Source organism: Trifolium pratense, linkage group LG5 (assembly GCF_020283565.1).
Source record: "Trifolium pratense cultivar HEN17-A07 linkage group LG5, ARS_RC_1.1, whole genome shotgun sequence".
Classification (NCBI taxonomy): domain Eukaryota; kingdom Viridiplantae; phylum Streptophyta; class Magnoliopsida; order Fabales; family Fabaceae; genus Trifolium; species Trifolium pratense.
In genome coordinates, this window is record NC_060063.1 from 11,595,376 (window position 1) to 11,613,913 (window position 18,538).

Consider the following 18,538-nt stretch of genomic DNA (forward strand, 5'->3'; position numbering starts at 1 on the left):
ATTTTTATGCTAAACATTAATCGTTGCTCTATATATATAGTTTAACTGTAATAAAAGTATATTTCTAAATTATAACTTTAATTAAGGAACAAATCTAACAAATATATTAAACAAAAATATAAATTATAATGGATATATTGTAAAAAAAAACTATAAATCCTATTGAATAATGATATTTTAATAATATATCTTATTATAAATATAAATTTAAAATATATTTTAATATAAAATCTTCAAAAAATATTTAAACATATTATTCATCACTTACACTCGGCTAATTAAGTTTTTATTGTATTTTTACAAAAAAAGAAGTAAGTTTTTATCGTACCAAACAACTAATTGTACCAAAATTAATTTTTTATTTTGAGTGAAGAATTATTTTAGTTCTCACAATTTTTTGACAGTCTAATTTAATCTTTTATAAAAATAAAATTTAAATTACTAACATTATCAATTTATATATATATACACACACACCTAGGAAAATTACAATTGAATGGAAAGCAAACGGACAATAAGTTGAGCCGCTAACCCTTTTTAAATGACAAAATCAATGATTTTAAATAGTACATCTAGAAACCTAGGAGACGAGACACAATATTGCTATGCATGACTCTTTGAGAGTTTGAGTTCTTTTCAAAATATTCAAAGCATCTGTTGCTAATCTCTTATATTTTTATACCAACGACGATTTCTCAAATTTTTAATTTTTTTACAGGAATTAATTTTTTTTTTCTGTTATAATTGAAGATTATTTTGTTCTCGATATTAAAAATTGTGACTTGTATCCGAAGAATGAGAGTGAACTCTCTCTATTGTTATTTTCTCAATTTTTCTTAATTATTACATATCTACCATCCAATTCAATCTTTCTTTTTCTCTCTTTATGCTTAATTAATGGTGGATATGATATGATTGAGAAAAATTTAAACAATTTTACAGAAGAGAATTCCCCCTGCCGAAGGAAATCATGTTATAAATGGGCTATTTTGGAGAAAAATAAAAGTTAGAGCCCAATCAATAATTTTTAATTGAAAAAAAATTAAATGTTTCTTCATGGAAAAGTTTTATTGCCTCCTTGCTTTGCTTCCCACATGATGTCAGAAGACTTCTACTCTAAGGTTTATGTCAGAAGACTTCCTGTTTTGCAGCATCTCTGATGACGATACTGAGGTGAGTTTTATATATTTTTTTTTATATTTTTTTTTCTATTAGAGAAATTTCATGTGAGTGATATAAAATGTAGAAGTAGAATAAATAAGAAATGATATTGCTATTCATGTTGGTGGTTTCTCAAAATCTATTGATCATTTTGGTCAATTCACTTATTCAGTAGGTACCTTTTGAGTACGACGTTCCTTTCTGTAACTCATTTGCCTCTTATGTGTTTGGGTTATGTGGAACGAAATCGACTATTTCAAAATTCATAAAAGTCTTTACCTCAATTGTTGGACAAAGTTAAACTCTATTCTATTGGTTATGGTTTCAAATTACCATTGTTGGTGGTCGAACCCGTTTACTTGTTTGGGCATCGCATAATTCTATTTGTTTTTGTTCGTGATTGACGCTTTTGTATTCTCTCGTAGTCTTTTTCGGTACACCTTATGCTGAGGAAAATTGATTTTAGTATTAACATATCTCATTTTTGCCTTAAAAAAAATGTTGATTGCATTATAAGTTGTGAAGCCCCGATACTTCAAAAATGGCGAAGTATCGTGTCCGATACGTACTCGATACCGATACTCGTCCGATATTCTCCGATACACGTATCGAAAAAATATCGGAAATTAATATTATTTTTTTAAAAAAAATATAACCGATACGTGTCGGATACTTCTCCGATACACGTATCGGAAAAGTATCGAACAATTAATGTTCTTTGATGATGAAAATGTAGGAAAGAATACTGATACAATTTATGTTTTTTCTTAAGTATGAAATGTTAGAGTATGATGTTACCAATTATGTTTTTGGGTAGTACGTATTTTTTTTTTATAAGCAAATTGTTAATATATTATATTGTTATGTTAGTTATTTTCCTTGTCAGGACTTGAACTCTGGATCTCAAATTTCTTAACTCTTAGCTCAACTAAATAACCAGTTAAGTTACTCATCTCACTCCTCTTTTTGGATAGTACTTAACTTAAGATATGTAATTGTTACTTATTTGCTCAATTTGAGTAATTTGAATGTTAATTTTTTATCATTATTGATTTTTAATTATCTTTGTATATGTGCATTTATATATATTTAATTTTAAATTTAATTTTTAAATAACGTATCGCTGCCGTACCGTATCGAAAATTTTGAAAATTTTTCCGTATCGCCATATCGGTGTCCTATCGTATCGGCAGGGGCGGATCCAGTGTGCAACCAGAGGGTGCACCTGCACACCCTGAAATTTGAGAAATTACACATGATACCCTGTATTATTTCTACTTTGCACCCCCTCATATTTTTCTTTTGCACCTTGCACCCAAAGATTTAGAAAATCTGCACAATTTATTTTGTCTTATTCGCTTATTATACTAGTATATGATAAAGTGATGGATGACATTGGCAGAATGAATGACAGGCGTACAGAGTACAGTCTGACGCGGTGTCGCAGTCAGTCTTTTCATCTGTATTTGTATAATAATTAATATTTTAATTTTGTTCAAAATAAATTGCAAAACAAGCCCAAACAAGAATCGAATATTAGTATAAAAACTTCCACTACAAGCTTAGAATCATATTCTAACCAAATAAAATTCTCATTCTTCTTTAATTTTAGTGGATTATCACTTCATTTAAGAAAAAAAAACTCCAATTTTTCTCCTTTTCCAACCCAATACCCTTCATGGCTTCTGTTGAATATATAGTTGTGTCTCGTTTGGAGTTTGTTTGAATTCTCACATTGCTTAGGTTCCCAGACTGTTGAGTGTATAAATATGTGAGGGCAACCTCATTGGGATTAAGATCCAAACATATTTAACATGGTATCAGAGCCGGGTTAAAGACTGCAATGTGGACATTTGACCTAGGACCACGCTAGGCGTGACGGTGGGTGTTAAATATGTAGTTGTCTCGTTTGGAGTTTGTTTTAAGTATCACATTGTTTAGATTCTGAGTGTATAAATATGTGAGGCAACTTCACCCTTTGAACTAACTTTTAGGGTTGAGATCCAAACATATTTAACGGCTTCAAAAAGCTCAAATAAAAATTCCTCCAATAGAAGTACGACCTGAAGACCCACATGTTCGATTTGTATTTATCTTGATCCACCCTAAAGAAGTAGTAGTTGAAAACAAGCATGAAATGATTTAATTTGGGATCTCAACTATGATTACCATCAACATGTTGTTCAATTTTGTTGGGTTTTTGTATGTTGGCTACATTTTGCAAAAAACATCATTTAGCCAAGTGTTGAGACAGATGTGCATACATGTGAAACAACACTTGTGTAGGCTGACTGCGCGCCTGGAGGCGTTATAATTTTGTGTGTAATCTTTCAAAGATTTGATTGAAGAATATCATCGACCTATCTTGTGCGCCAAGTAGCGCCTTACACTTGTAACTTCTGAAGGCAGCCGAACCCTAGTTCTATTTTCTAAAGGAAGGAAATAACTTTAGAAAATATATTATTTGATTTAAAAATATATCTGCTGCAGCCGCAAATTTTGAAAGACCTAATTCTGTCTTGAAGCCCAAGTTATTTCATAGCTATAAATACGAAGACAGACACATGGTTCTAAGTATCTAAAACCGGGTTATTAGAAAGCGTGTGTCTTAGGGTTTTAGCATGTTATTTGTGAGTCTTCCTTGTATCTCATTGATGCAAGCTTAGGACTGGTTGTCTATTGAGTTGTAATTGTGAACTTCTCCTGAGCTTTGAAGTACGAAGTTAGTTCTTGGTTTATTGTGATTTGCTCGTAAGCTTTTAAGTAAGAGTGAATTCTAGTTTCTAGGAGAGTATCTCCATCATTGGTCCTTTAAAGTGTTTGGTAACAACGTTGAGTGTGTTGTTAGAGGGAATTGAGACGAGTTCTCTTATCTAGGAGTTCCTATGTAGAGTATAGCACAAATAATGTCTAGGTGAGAAGACTTGTAGAGTGTCTGCTGTGGTCTTTGAACTAGAACTATTATTGTGGATTCATTACTGGATTGGTATACCCTATAGTAGGTGTCGTCTTTATTATTAGTGTTTTGTGTGTAGACAAGTGTTGACACACTTTGCTCAACATTTGTCTACTGTGTGCCAAAAATTTCAGATTTGTATTTATCTTGCACAAAATGTTGAATTTTTTGGATAACATTAATTAATAGGTCGCTCCCTATATGGTGATTATATATTCTTTTTTTGTTTTTTGTTTTTGTTTTCACCACCAGTTTAATCTGGTTCGGGGGTCAGTTCTGACATCAAGTGGTTCTAGCCTCCTCCCGATCGCAGTTGTGGGGATCGAACCGCAGTTCTCCCTACCAAGTTCAGCGCCAATCACCACTGAACTAACTAACGATTGGTGATGATTATATATTCTGATCACCCTATTACGTCAGAAAACTCAACATGATGGCAATAACTCTCATTCAGTGTCAAATTTCCTCTTCTACCAAGTTAAAGTATTCTGCTATCACGCAAGGTACAATTTAAATTCCAACACATTAGCCATAATAGATGTAATTTACTACTGCATCCGCTCCTTTTTATTTGTTGTTTTAGATTTCTGTACATATGCAAATGTACAACTTTGATCACTAATATCTTTAATTATCTTTTATAAAAAATTATGAAAATTTTATATTTTGAAAATACTCGTCGAGACAAATTAAACAACATGTTATATACTAATATGTATTTTTATATATTAGTAGAAAATTATGATCAAGTTAGATTATATGAATAATGCGCACGATTTTCAAATGATAAATAAAAAAGAACGGGGAGAAAGTATAAAAGTTTTATTATGAATTTTATCTTGGGCAAACAAAATAGCATTGATAGCAAAAATAGTAGAGGAGATAACTATGCTCTAACTTGACTGCTATTGGACCAATAAGCTTGTTGCAATAAATTCAAAATCGCGAAGGAGGAGAGATGATGATGCAACATTATTGAGTAAAGTTAAACCCGAATTTTCTTAGCAAAATTAATCACAGTGAAAAATAAAATAAAATTTAGTATTAAAACCACACATACTGCATATAGAATAAATAATATAGCTTGTAACCAAAAAAATAAAAAAGAATAAATAATATAGCTTATAAAAAAATAATAATAATAATATAGATAGAATCCACATTTTTTAATATAATCATCAATAAACAACTTGTTATACATGAGTCTAAAAAAATGAAAGGAGGAATACATGGCCTAGTTGGCCTAGTTATGGACATATTTCATTTATTTAGGTCAATATATAACTGCATATTTATAATTAAAAACAAGAAAGAAAAACATTACTACATAATATATAATAACAATTATAGGTGGACAGACTTAAGCAATCGCTGATTCATGTAGTTGGATATAGCAAATATCCGGCACTAGCCAGCTCCCTCAAGGGAGCAACCTAAGCGACCGGTTACTTGCGGAAGGCTTTGATCGGAGCAGCTGATACAAAATTTTGAATAGGTGAACAATCCCATCCTACCTCTTTGCTGTGAGACACTTCAAAATGTTTAGGAATCCATTTTTCTCCTTTTGACTCTCTTTCTCTCATTAGCTTCCTTTGTCTCTCCTCCACAGCTTGCTTTGCTTCTCTTGCTTTATCCCAATCTTTTCTCATTATGGCTTGGCTCAATTCACCCCAAACATGTAATGATTCAGTTGGCCACACACTCTAATGAAAAAGAGAATTTTGTGTCACATTCACTAAAACATGTCACTTCATTAATAAAACAATTTTAACATGTCACTTGAGTATAATTAATAAAACAATTTTTTTATAAATCGGCGACATCGATACATACATGATAGTGACATGTCAACGTTAATAATAATTTGAGAAAATAAAATTATTTTAAGTAAATAATTTAGAAATTTAAGTTGGTTTAGAATTTACATTAGTTGACTTTTTATTTGAATTGTTATTTAGTCGGACTTTTTAATCTTTTGGATCTTGAAGGTCATTAAAATTATCCATTAGAAAATTTATCTTTAAACCCCCCTCACATTTCTAACAAGCCCCCCAAAATTTCATTTTTATCCTTAAACTCAGTTCGGAAACTAGGTTCCGAATTTAATTTTGGTTTGGATTGTAGTTTCCGAAACCAATTTATATAGGCAAATTTTGGAATATAATTTCCGAATCACTACAGGAACCAAGGAGCAAAACAACAAAAGTTGAACAACACGACCAGAAGAAACTACATTATGAACCAAAATTAAATTTGGAACGTAGTTTCCGAACTAAGTTCAATGGTAAAAATAAAATTTTGGGGGGCCTAAAAGAAATGTGAAGGGCTTAAAGGGAAATTTCCTATCCATGTCCATTACAAGCACTATATGTAGTGTCCTTGGGGAGAGGATTACTACCACTTACATCATAGTTCTACAAAAATATAGAGAAAGAAAAAAATTAAAAAGAGAGATGATGATTGATGGCTCAGATTGAAACATGAGAGTATCCAGTGAAATTTTCATCGGAGGGGATCCATTCCCAGTGTCCTTGAGACCCTTTAGAAAGAACCCAAATGAATGAAATCTATTTTATTTAACTAGTTTGTAATTCCTTTAATTTTCTTTATGTTTTCAGGTAAAGTAGTTTAAACGCTTCAATGTTAAAGCTTTTATTGAGAGTCGAGCTACGGAAATGGCTATCTATAAGCTGAATTAAGATGTTCACCGAACAATGATAGATGAATGAAGACTACAATAAGGTTTGAATAAGTTATTGGTGGTTTTGCCTAAAAAAAAAAGTCACCGGAGGTTTAAAGTTCAAGGGATGAAACACAGAATAAAAATTACTTTAAAAGAGAACTAAAGGAGAGACAAACTTGCTAAACAAAATTAATGTTAAAAAAAAAAACATTTTATATTTTTAAAGTATTGAATGCACATGTTTTATTAATAAACTTAATCCGTAAAATAAATAAAAAAAAAAAATTCCCTAAAAAAATAAAAATAAAAAGATGAATTGATTTTAGTACCTCTTCATTCTTGAGAATAAGTAGCCCTGAATTGCCTTTTGTTGCATCATATATCACTCTAACTTCCCCATTTATTCTATCCTTCAGCTTTATAGTCCTACATAACGAAGTATAGTTTTTTTTAGGCAATTAGAAGAAATATTTTAAAAATATGTATTTAATTAGAAGAAATATTTTAAAAATATGTATTTAATTAGAAGAAATATTTTAAAAATCGGATCGAAGATCAAACTAACGACACCAGCGAGTCATAGTTCAATTGAAACCTGATTAAACCGGTTCAACTAGACTACACGTTAATTGGCCGGTTTTTTATTGAACCAATTGGATCGATCTGATTTTTAAAACACTGCATAGAAGTAGTAAGAGAATACCTGTCCCATTGACCATCAAGTTCATACAGAGCTTTGGAAGATGAAGAGTCAAAGATCTTCCCTTTAATTACTTTATGATTTCCACCAAGTCCTAGAAAAGAAGGACTTGATTTGTAGGATAACTCAGCCACTAGGCCTGTCTCTAAGCATCTTAGATTAACTGTACCAACCCAATCAACACTAGGAACTGGAAGAACTCTGTATAAAAGGTTAGCAGAGTTCATCTCATATGTTTCTCCATGATTTAAGAGCTTCAGTTTCCCTTTACCATTAATTTTACCTTCAACTGATGTGCCTGCACATTTGATTAAGAAAATCAATCTAGACAACTTTTCTGACGGTGCCAGGTTTCGAACCAAGTAACTCAAGGTCGAAGAACATTTCCTCAATCAAGTGACCTCTCGGAAAACAGGCATCTACACAACTTTTTACGGTAAGAGAATTGCACTATAACTTAAGTACCATACTTATTACAGTATAGATCAATGAAACACCGACACACATTGATATTGTATATGATACACATATTGACACGTAGACACCATTAATAAATTAAGGGTCGTTGCCCTCAGGGCAATGATTAAGGATACAAAAATAGAAATAAAAGAAAAATTTTCAATAAAAAAAATTCTTTTTAACATTTCAATGCATTGAATGCATTTTTTTTAAGAATATATTATCATTTTTGCTTTCTTAACTATTGTTCCGGGGAACCGTTTAACATTTTCCATAAACTAAAATAAATAGAAGTTATTGAATGTTCTATATGTGTCGGTGTCAGAAATGTGTTAAGACACTGAACATGTCTTCAATCTGAAGTATAAATGTTACATAGTCAAGCATAGGGGCTCCTTCCTACCCTTTTTCCGCTAGGCCCATTCATATGCTGGATTATGATGGGAGGATTACGGATCTGCATGGTTTTAAATTGCAGTTGCGGTTCGCGGATGCGACAGCTATTGTAGTTATTGTGATTGCAGTGAATGTGGTTGTTACGACGCGTTGCGGTCGTTACGACGTGAAATAATTTTAAGTTTTCACGGACTCTATCAAGTTGCATTAATATTCACTACACTATTACTCACACTAGAAGTCTTATTTTGTTTCGAACATATTTTTAAAAGGCTTAAATATCACATTAGTCCCTGTATGTTCCTGTGTTTTTGGTTTTAGTCTATGTATGTTTTTTTTTTTAAAACACTCACTGCATTTTCAATTCCTTTTGGTTTTCGTCCCTCTCACCTCAAAAATGCTGACGTGTCTAACGGCGTGACATGTGGCATGCTGACGTGGCAAATGAAGGACCAAACAAAAAAATAATATTATTGAAGGACCAAAACCAAAAAATAAAGTTTAAAATCCAAAAAAACAAAAAAAATTGTTTTTACTTTAACGTTTTTAAATTTTCAAATAAATACAAAAACCAATTTTTTTTATATAAGACAAGTTATATTATTAACAACTTTTTAGTGCCTTAATGGTCACTTATTATTTGTTTGTGCAATATTAAAGCGCCGTTTGGATTAGCTTATTTTTGAGCTTATGCAATATAAATTATGTTTTATGCTATTTTATAAGTTCATACTAGTGAAAATTGTATTTGTATAAGCTATTTAAACTACCTTGACAAGCTTATAATACTCCCTTCGTTTTAGAAAATTTTATTTTTTTTCAAATTACTTGTGTTTTTTATAATTTAAGGTTATATTTTGTCTATTATACCATCATGTAAATTTCAAATATTTAGGAGTGGTTGTTGAAACCGAAAAAGATTTAATATATATTTGAAAAACTATATATATTTTTATTTTTTTTGGTACATAACATATTAAATTTATATTGGAAAGAGAAAATATGTGAAAAAAAATATATTGGTGAATTAAAATAACGGTATAATAGGAAAATAAGGTGCAAAAATACACAATTTCTTGTTTTTTTTTCCTAAAACGTCAAGTAATTTGAAACGGATGGAGTAATACATAAAAATTGCATAAGTTGTTGCATAAGCTCAAAAATAAGCTAATCCAAACGAAGGCTAAGTTGATGTGCTATTTTTAGCACATTGTCATTATAGCCAGATTTTTTAGTATGTTCTAAACCAAATTTAGCACATTGTGAGCAAGTTTTACACTATAGGCTTATGAATTTTAAATTTTAGCACTCTTATATATATATATATATATATATATATATATATATATATATTAGGATTTGCTAATGTACACCCACTATTTTTTATGAAGGTGTGCATTAGCAACACACACTTTAAGGTGTATTTAACTACTTTTTAGTTATCATTTGCTAACACATACCTTCTAAAAATTAAGTAGGTGTATTATAGCAAATGGCTATAGGAGTTGCTAACATAAACCCACTTATTTTTTAGAAGCTGTGCATTAGCAACATGCACCTTAGGGTGTATTTAACTACTTTTTAGTTATAACTTGCTAACATACACCTTAAAAATAAGCGGGTGTACGTTAACAAAACCCATATATATTTATTTTAAATTTTGCTTTTTATTTGAAAAAAAATTTGGGTTTTTTAAAAGTAAAAAACGTTAAAAAATTGTTTTCTTTTTTAGGGATTTTGTTTTTTTGGATTTGGTCCTTCATTAATATTTTTTTTTTGGTTTTGCTCCTTCATTTGCCACGTCAGCATGCTACATGTTACGCCGTTAGCCACGTCAGCATTTTTGAGACGGGAGGGACGAAAACCAAAAGGAATTGGACATGTAGGGAGTGTTTTAAAAAAAAATACAGGGACTAATGTGATATTTAAGCTTTTTTTAAAACGTATTTAAAATATATAGTTGAGATATTGTTATGGGTAAGATTATTCATTAAATTTGACGTAAATTAGGATTTATAATTTCATAAATATGAATTTTTGGCAAAAATATTTATACAAATATGACCGAAATCTTCTAATGCAGTTAGAATACGACCGCACACTTCATTGAAAATCACACTACAATTACAATGCAATGCGATTACAGTAACTACTGATAAGTAATACTTATACAACAAATTGCAAGTGAATGAGATAGAAATACCATAAAATATAGGAACAGGTTGCTGCCACCATATCATTTCAATGTTTTCCTTGTCATCAGTTGCATGGAGAGCAGTTACTGGAGGGTGGTGTGACACCTGCAGATACATGAGGGAATGTGTTTGGAAGAGTTTATTGAGAGCTTATTTGAGCTTATGAGAATAATTTTTGTACAAATAAACTAATGTCATGAAAAGAATTAAATAAGCTTATCATCATTTCCATAAAGTAAAACTGGCTTCTTTTCATTAGCTTCTCTAACAAGCTTATGGAATTTATGACACTATACTGATGCATGACACATAGACACCACTAATAATTTAAGAAAACATAAGTGATTAAATGTAACTAGATGTATCAATGTAGGATACTGACATGTGTCAGCCACGGAGCCGGCCCAAGTGACTTAGAGGCAGGGCGTGAGTGTTGTACGTGGATTCCCTTTGCAATTGTAAGGGACAAAAATCACCGAGACAGTTCAAACATGGTGACAAAAATACATCGCTTAATATATATAACCTTTCGTTTCAGTTTTTTTAGGCCCAACTTTATAGAACTGAATGTATCTGTTGTGGGCCGGGGCTAGTCAGACATTAGACACACCTTCAAGTCGAGATGTCGGTGCTAGATGCACACAACTCAAATTGAAGGTGTACTTGTTATCCAACATGTGTTGGTGTCGTCACCAATAAGACATGCAACACATGTGATTACAGGTTGCTGCCACCATATCATTTCAATGTTTTCCTTGTCATCAGTTGCATGGAGAGCAGTTACTGGAGGGTGGTGTGACACCTGCAGATACATGAGGGAATGTGTTTGGAAGAGTTTATTTAGCGCTTAATTTGTACTAATAAACTAATGTCAATAGTTTTGGAAAACAGTTCAAGAAAACAATTAAGTAAGTTTATCATCAGTCTCCGATTATTTGGAGATCTTGTTCGAACATTAAAAATGACTCGTAATAAAAACTGCAAAAGAAAAAAAATTCTTTATTTAAATTATAAATAACATAAAAAAAGTACATTAAGAAAATATTTATCATCATATATAAAATTAAAAGGTTACATCATGCAAAAAAAGAATTTGAATACACTCAAAAACACTAGGCTACCACTAAAACTAGCATCTTTTCATTAGCTTGTCTAACAAGTTTATGTAAATGATGACACTACACCGGCAAGACACTGAACACATATACATATAAATAATTTTAGAAAATATAAGCGATTGAATATAAATAATTGTGTCAATATAGAACATTAGACGTTTGTCAGCCACTATACACACACTTTCAAGCCGAGATGTTCGTGCTAGATGCACACAACTCAAATTGAAGTCGGATTCATTGCCTAAACTTGTGTTGGTGTTGTCACCAATATGACACATGCATGTGATTACAATTAATCACTTTTATTTTCTTAAATTATTACTTATGTGTATGTGTCAGTATCATATCAGATGTATGTTTGTGAATTGTGATTCTTTTAACTATAGAGTAAGGTATATAGATAGGAAAGTTTAGAATTAAGGGACATGTACCTGTTCAACTAACACATTAAGATTTCCCTTTGAAACATGATGTGTCTCACCAAGAATTGGATTATAAGGAGCAACCCCAAAAGTTACAGGGCGTGTGGAAGATATGAACCATGCTACAACATATATCAACCTATCCACTGGATTCTGTTCTCTGTTGCATGTGCTTAGCAAATCTGAAGCACTGCAGTACACTGATTCACCGGTGTATTGAAGTTGTGATTTTGGTATGTTAAACGGTGGTGGCATCTGCGTGAAATTATATAGATTAATCTTTTGAAATAACTGAAATTTATTTAAAAAGGTTTAAATATTATTTTCGTCCTCGTATGTTCACGAATTTTTGATTTTAGTCTCTGTATGTTTTTTTATTGCAAATATATCTCTGAATGTGTAAATTTTGTTGGTTTTAGTCCATCTCGTTAAAAAACGACTAAAACCAAAAATTCACAAATATATTCGATGAATTTCAAAAAAATATTTGACGAATTACGAAATTCCAAAAAAATATTTAATATTTTACTCATTAATTAATTATCAGTCTAACCACCTTTTATGAAGGGTTGAAGAGGTAATCATGTGCTCTATTGTACCATAAGGGAAGTGCGAACAAACTATCGTCGGTTGAAAGTGATGTACTTGTGCTACACATGTTTTTTTTTTAAAAATATGTACTATGTAGTATGTACTACATGAATTGAATATGAATCAAGAATTTAATTTATATGCACCGTCAGTCTAAAGTTATTTTGCACATGCGTTCAATAATATACCGACACATCATGTATGGTAATTAAAAACGCATGATGTGTCACATTCATTAAATGATGTGGCAACGCGTCATTGGATGTATGTGTAAAACAAAATTACACCGACGGTGCACAACAATTAAACTCTATGAATCAACATGATGCACACTTTTCATTTTGTATTAAATTATAAATGACTTTTTGGAAAAAATTTGTACTAAATAATAAGTCGTTTTATATTGTTAATAAAACATTTAATGCTATTTTTTTTTATATTATACTATTAATTATTTATTACTCAGTGTTTTCTCAATTTTTTAATTTATTTTTTTCATACCATAAATAAAATACAATTTTGTAAATCAAACTCATAATTTTTCTTTTGGTATAACATTAATTAGTAGTATGCAAAATGTGATGTACAAGTTGGTGTCAGACTCCACAAGGTTAGTAAATGATAGGCCAAAAAAGACACGTACGTGGACTTTCAATACCTCCATTTGATTGTTAGGAAATTTAATTTTGGAGTAAATTGTTGAAGGCCAAGTCTACAGTCTAAGCGTGTGTTTGGTTCTGCGGCGGAGAGAATTGATTTTGGCAGAATTGATTCTGTAAAATTGATTCTGGCCAAAATTGATTTTAAGCTGAAGTGGTTTATGTTTGGATATATTCATGAAAAAGTGAGTTGAACAAACAATTTGAGTGTAAAAATCAATTCTAGAATCAGAAGCTACGATTTCTAGCTTCAAGTAGAATCAATTCTGGAGGCAGAATCAATTCTACTTTTGAGAAACCAAACAAGTCAGAATCAATTCTACACGTTCAGAATCAATTCTGGATGCTCCAGAATTGAAACCAAACATACACTAAGTCTTTTACGGTAAATCACTTATGAATACGAATTTTATAAAATCTCCGGTTGAATTGTAAATTTATATTTTATATGTTAAATTTCACAAAAATCTAAAATAATTTGATATGTTATTGAAACAAATCAAGATTAACGGTATTCAATAAAAATATATAAACTGTTAATCTTGACGAGTCTCGAGAACTTATCAAATAATTTTAAATTTTTATAAATTTTAACCTGGATAATCTATATGATATAAACTTTCAATCAAACGATATATTTTATCAAATTCGTATTAGTGGTAGTGTTATCCAAAACTGATACACCCTTAAGTCTTTCACATTAGACAAAGTCAGTGTTAAATATCACAAGTGTTACAAATTGGTAATACATTATATATGGACATTATGTAAAACACGTATTTCAAAAGGCTTATGAGTAAACATGACAATAAAACTCATACATGTGGGTGTCCGTCCAGATCCTAACGCATTTGACAAAAAAAACCCGAGTTGACTGATTTGGGTTCGGGTTTGCGTTTTCCCCGATTTCAAAAGACAAGGTTGGGGCGGGTAATGAGGACATTGATACCCACCCCGAACCCGCCCCGCTTATATTAAAATTATATTTTACCTATTTTAAATTAAAAATTCTTAAACAATCTCTTAATTTATATTCATATGTTTATTTTTTATTTTTAATTTGAGTAATAAACAAACCGTTTTCTCTATTTATTTTCTTTATTTAAAAAATATTGTTGAAACAAAATAATTTTAGACTTTTAACTTTTTTTTAATAAAAAAAACTAAAATACAATTTAAATTCATGTGAAAAGAGACGTAACTGGCAAACCCGAACCTCGTCGGGATACCCGATCCCCATTGGATATGGGTTTGGGGTTATATTTTTTATCTCCGCTTAAAATTGAGATGGTTTGGGGGGCAACATCCGCCCCCGCCCCGCCCCCGCCCCGCCCCATTGTCATGTCTACTTATGAGCACAAGAAACTTTATGACGGATACTAGTTGGTATTCGATACAACATTGGCACTTTTTTCGGTTGATATATACAAGTTGGTATCGGTTATTTTTATCAAACAGAGTCAATTATGTTAAACACATATTTCACAAGGCTTATGAGCAGGTGAGAATCTATGAAGCACACATGCATTCTTCAAGTTAGGTGTATTCTGATGACATATATAAGTTGGTATCAGACCCAACAATGACATTTATCATAATATCAAATTATTATCGGTGTCATGCTTCACAAAATCGTTTAGTATAATAAAATCAAGTGTGGAGTGTAGTTGAATTTCCGTGAAGAGACAAAACTCAAGACACTAAATTCTTGTCTTTCATAAAATCACACGGAAAAACTTTAGTTGTCTCAAATATAAGTTATGTAAAATATCTTATAGTGCTCATCGAATATCCATATAGAGGCCTAATTTAAAAAAAGAATTATTTGAGACTTAAGAGATGTAACAAGAGATGCTACCTGGAAGTGTGTGATATCAGATCCTAGCCGTACATTCTTGAATACACTTAATAAGCGTTGCAAAAGATTAGGGGCCTTGTAACCACCCTCTTCTGAATCTAATTCATTTGCCAGTTGTAGTACTGACTTGGTCAGCATAATTTTTTTCTCTTCCTTGTTTTCCTGCACCACCATTTTCACATTGTTTTTTTTTTTTTAAACACCAAATATATTATTAATAAAAAAATAGTTCTCTGGACAAGATGAACATAGACTGGTAAAAAAGGCTATAAAACAAAAGCGTCGTATATAAGCAGAACTCCAAATTAATTACGAAAACAGACACCACCTAATTGATGTTTACTTCTAATTCCATTATATTAGAAAGACGCTATTCAGCTTTCAGACCACCATAGAAAACATCAACTCGACCCATAAAGCCGCTACTAGACACTAACTCCGATCTCGAATCAAAAGTTATCAGCCTATCAGAATCTAAAAAGTTGCTCCGTGAAACAAAGTTGATGGGACAACGGTAGAATGAGAACATAGGCATATATATTTTTTTTTTTTGTTTAAAATAAATCAATTATTAGTTTCTAAGTGTCTTTTGACGTCGGATTTAGCGTTCCTATTTAACTGTCGTTTTGGTATTTTAATAGTACAATTTGTCAATTATACCATTTGTCAATTACTCTTATCTTTTACAATAAAACTAATTAATGCTATATATTTGAAAAATTAAAGTTTTTTTTTTAAAAAAAATAAAATTGGTACATAACAATGATAACATATTAAATTTTTGTTTTTTTATTTGTACATAATATATTAAATTTATTGGAAAGAGAAAATATGTGCAAAAAAAAAGTATTGGTGGATTAAGATGAAGGTATAATAGGAAGATAATGTGAAAAATACACTTCCTTAATTTGGTGTTACTATTCTAAAAAAACATTTAAAATAAATCTAGAGAGTATTTTTTTGACATGTTTTTCATATTTTGTTACAAAATTATAGAAAATGTTGTAAAGATAACATCGAGACATCTTGAAGAGAAAATTAAACATCTTAAATTTAAATAAACGGAGGGATTATAATTTTGACATGTTTTTGATATTTTGTTTAAAATAATATAAAAGATATTGTAAAAAGAACACCGAGACATCTTAAAGAGAAAAACATCTTAAAGTTAACATTGACATGAACATTTATGTCATTATGGATATTTTTATTTATTTTTAGAAACATCTTCAATTTTTATTTTTAAAGATTAAAATTAAAATTCGGTATAGTTTTTGAGATGAAAAACTAAGAGAAGTTTATAAACAACACCCACCAATCTACCATCCACAACTCAATAAGAAGTCTTTTAAAAAGGAAAAAAAATCGTTTAGACCTACATAAAAATGTGGCTTAGGTGAGAACAACAATTGAAATCATTCAGGCAAAATTTGCTTAAAGAAATCTTTTAAGTATAATCATAATTTAATTATAGTACGAATGTATGCATATGGCTAATGTATAAAGTCACAAATACAACAAACAAAGAAAATAAAAAAGATAAGGGCAGATACCATATCTCCAAGTTGAAGAAGCTGCTGCAAATTAAGAGAGAAGTATGAAGATAATATTGGAATTTAATATCAAAACTGCTTCATCATATATAGTTGAGGTGAGATCTATCTAACTTTTTCATTTTTATTATTTTAAATCATGTATCCTCTGCCTAACTTCATTATATATATATATATAGTTGAGGTGAGCTCTAAACTATTTGAGCCTTCTGCATACTGAGTAATAAATTCTTTCTAAGAAATTTAATACTGATGCATGTTTAAAATATGTATTGAACTCGGGATCTTGATTAAATTAGAAAAGACGGTATCATCTCATCTAAGTGTTCTTGGATAAAAAAAAGCTCCATCTAACTATTTTTTGATGTGAATCTTCAAGTTCCTAGCCAGGAGAAGGAACCTAGTAATCCGGAGTTCGGAGGCGAGATAAGTAAAGTCTGACCAATAAATTATTCTACCCAAAAATCGAACTCGAATTCTCCCGAACGACCCATTCTTTGGTTTCATCATCAGTATCCAGCCCACTGAACCGCCTAAGTTTCCGTTTGACCCTACTTATTTAACATTTAAAAGCTACTTTAATTAAGAATAAAGTTAAAAATAATTACTTTAAGTTAATGTTGAAGTTGTTTGGTAATTTATTATTGTTTTTAACTTAATTATCACTTTAAGTTAAATCTGTTTGGTAAAATATTTTTATAAAAAATTTGATATTTTAATATTTTAATACAAATTTATCATAAATAATAGGCTTATAAAATTCATGTTTTTTTAATAAAAAATTATACTATGTAAAGACATGATTTTTTTTACGGAAGACGTGATTTTCTTATAATGCAAATACACCATAATTATGAAAGATAAATTGTAAGGGTTTAGGAAATAGTCCATAATTAAAAATATAAATCATCACAAACTTAAACAATTTTGTTTTCCAACAACCTAGTGATTATTTTATAATAAACGATAATTCAATTTACTTTATTTCAAACCTGGATGCCTTTAATTTAAATAGACTTACAATAGAAATCCTAGTTAAAATAGGTTTATAACTAACTTATCATAAATTCATTATCATCTAAATTTAAAAGATAATTATCCTAATAATTAATAACAAACTTAAAAAAAATATAATAACAACTAATAATAACAACTTAAAAAAGGTAATTATCAGAAATTCTTTTTTTAAAGTTACTTATATTGTATTTTCTTCATTAAAAAAGACACTTCTTATTTTAAGAACTTTATCAAAATTGTGTTTGACTCTACTTCTCCTTAAGACTTTGTTTGGATTGATGGAAAGTGGTGGAATGAAATGGAGTGGGATAAAGTTAGATTCCATTGTTTGGTTTTGTAAAAAATGAATGGAATGGAATGGAGTGTGATGGAACTCATTCCATCCAATACCACTCATTCCTTCAATTTTTCATTCCACCCAATTTGGGGTGTATCCAATGGAATGAAATATATTAATAATATAATTACAATTTTACCCCAACTCTTGCTTGTGCTTCTCTTCTCCGGTCTTGGCAGTTTCATCTTCTTTCTTGTTGCTTGCTTGTGTATTAATTGTATACTCTTGCATGGTTGGTGTAATTTGATTTTGTGATATGCATATTTCATTTTTTATTTAGTACTGTATTAGATATAAATGTTAGACCGGTAGTATACTATGTTATTTGATTTTGTGATATGCATATTTCTTTTTTATTTCATTTTTCAAAATAAGGGACTTTTATTTTTTCATTAGATTTTGTGGTGAATAATGTAATAGCTGGACTTTTAAT

General features: G+C 30.3%; 1 protein-coding gene across 3 annotated transcripts; it reads right to left on the reverse strand.

Annotated features, from left to right (window-relative positions):
* Positions 1 to 5,264: 5,264 nt before the first annotated feature.
* On the reverse strand, positions 5,265 to 16,909 carry LOC123884024 (oxysterol-binding protein-related protein 4C-like). 3 transcript variants are annotated; one of them, XM_045933019.1, is made up of 8 exons: positions 16,752 to 16,909; positions 15,199 to 15,360; positions 12,100 to 12,345; positions 11,285 to 11,352; positions 10,559 to 10,587; positions 7,504 to 7,798; positions 7,130 to 7,226; positions 5,265 to 5,820 (listed from the first exon to the last, which is right to left on the reverse strand). In XM_045933019.1, the coding sequence occupies exons 1-8, from the start codon at positions 16,752 to 16,754 to the stop codon at positions 5,563 to 5,565; spliced, it is 1,158 nt and encodes a 385-aa protein (XP_045788975.1). In that variant the 5' UTR covers positions 16,755 to 16,909; the 3' UTR covers positions 5,265 to 5,562. The 3 variants fall into 3 exon arrangements, with proteins under 3 accessions (XP_045788975.1, XP_045788974.1, XP_045788977.1); XM_045933018.1 differs by lacking the exon at positions 16,752 to 16,909 and having other exon boundaries at positions 15,199 to 15,372; XM_045933021.1 differs by lacking the exons at positions 11,285 to 11,352; positions 16,752 to 16,909 and having other exon boundaries at positions 10,559 to 10,655; positions 15,199 to 15,372.
* Between the last annotated feature and the right edge of the window lie 1,629 nt (positions 16,910 to 18,538).

Bases quoted from the DNA above. Each gene is read 5' to 3' on its own strand.
- LOC123884024 (XM_045933021.1), bottom strand. From the start codon at position 15,372: ATGGTGGTGCAGGAAAACAAGGAAGAGAAAAAAATTATGCTGACCAAG. The intron at 10,656-12,099 runs GTACATGTCCCT...ATGTATCTGCAG, and splicing joins TTAATGTGTTAGTTGAACAG to GTGTCACACCACCCTCCAGT. The intron at 7,799-10,558 runs GTATTTCTATCT...TCAAATGTGCAG, and splicing joins ACCTGTTCCTATATTTTATG to GCACATCAGTTGAAGGTAAA.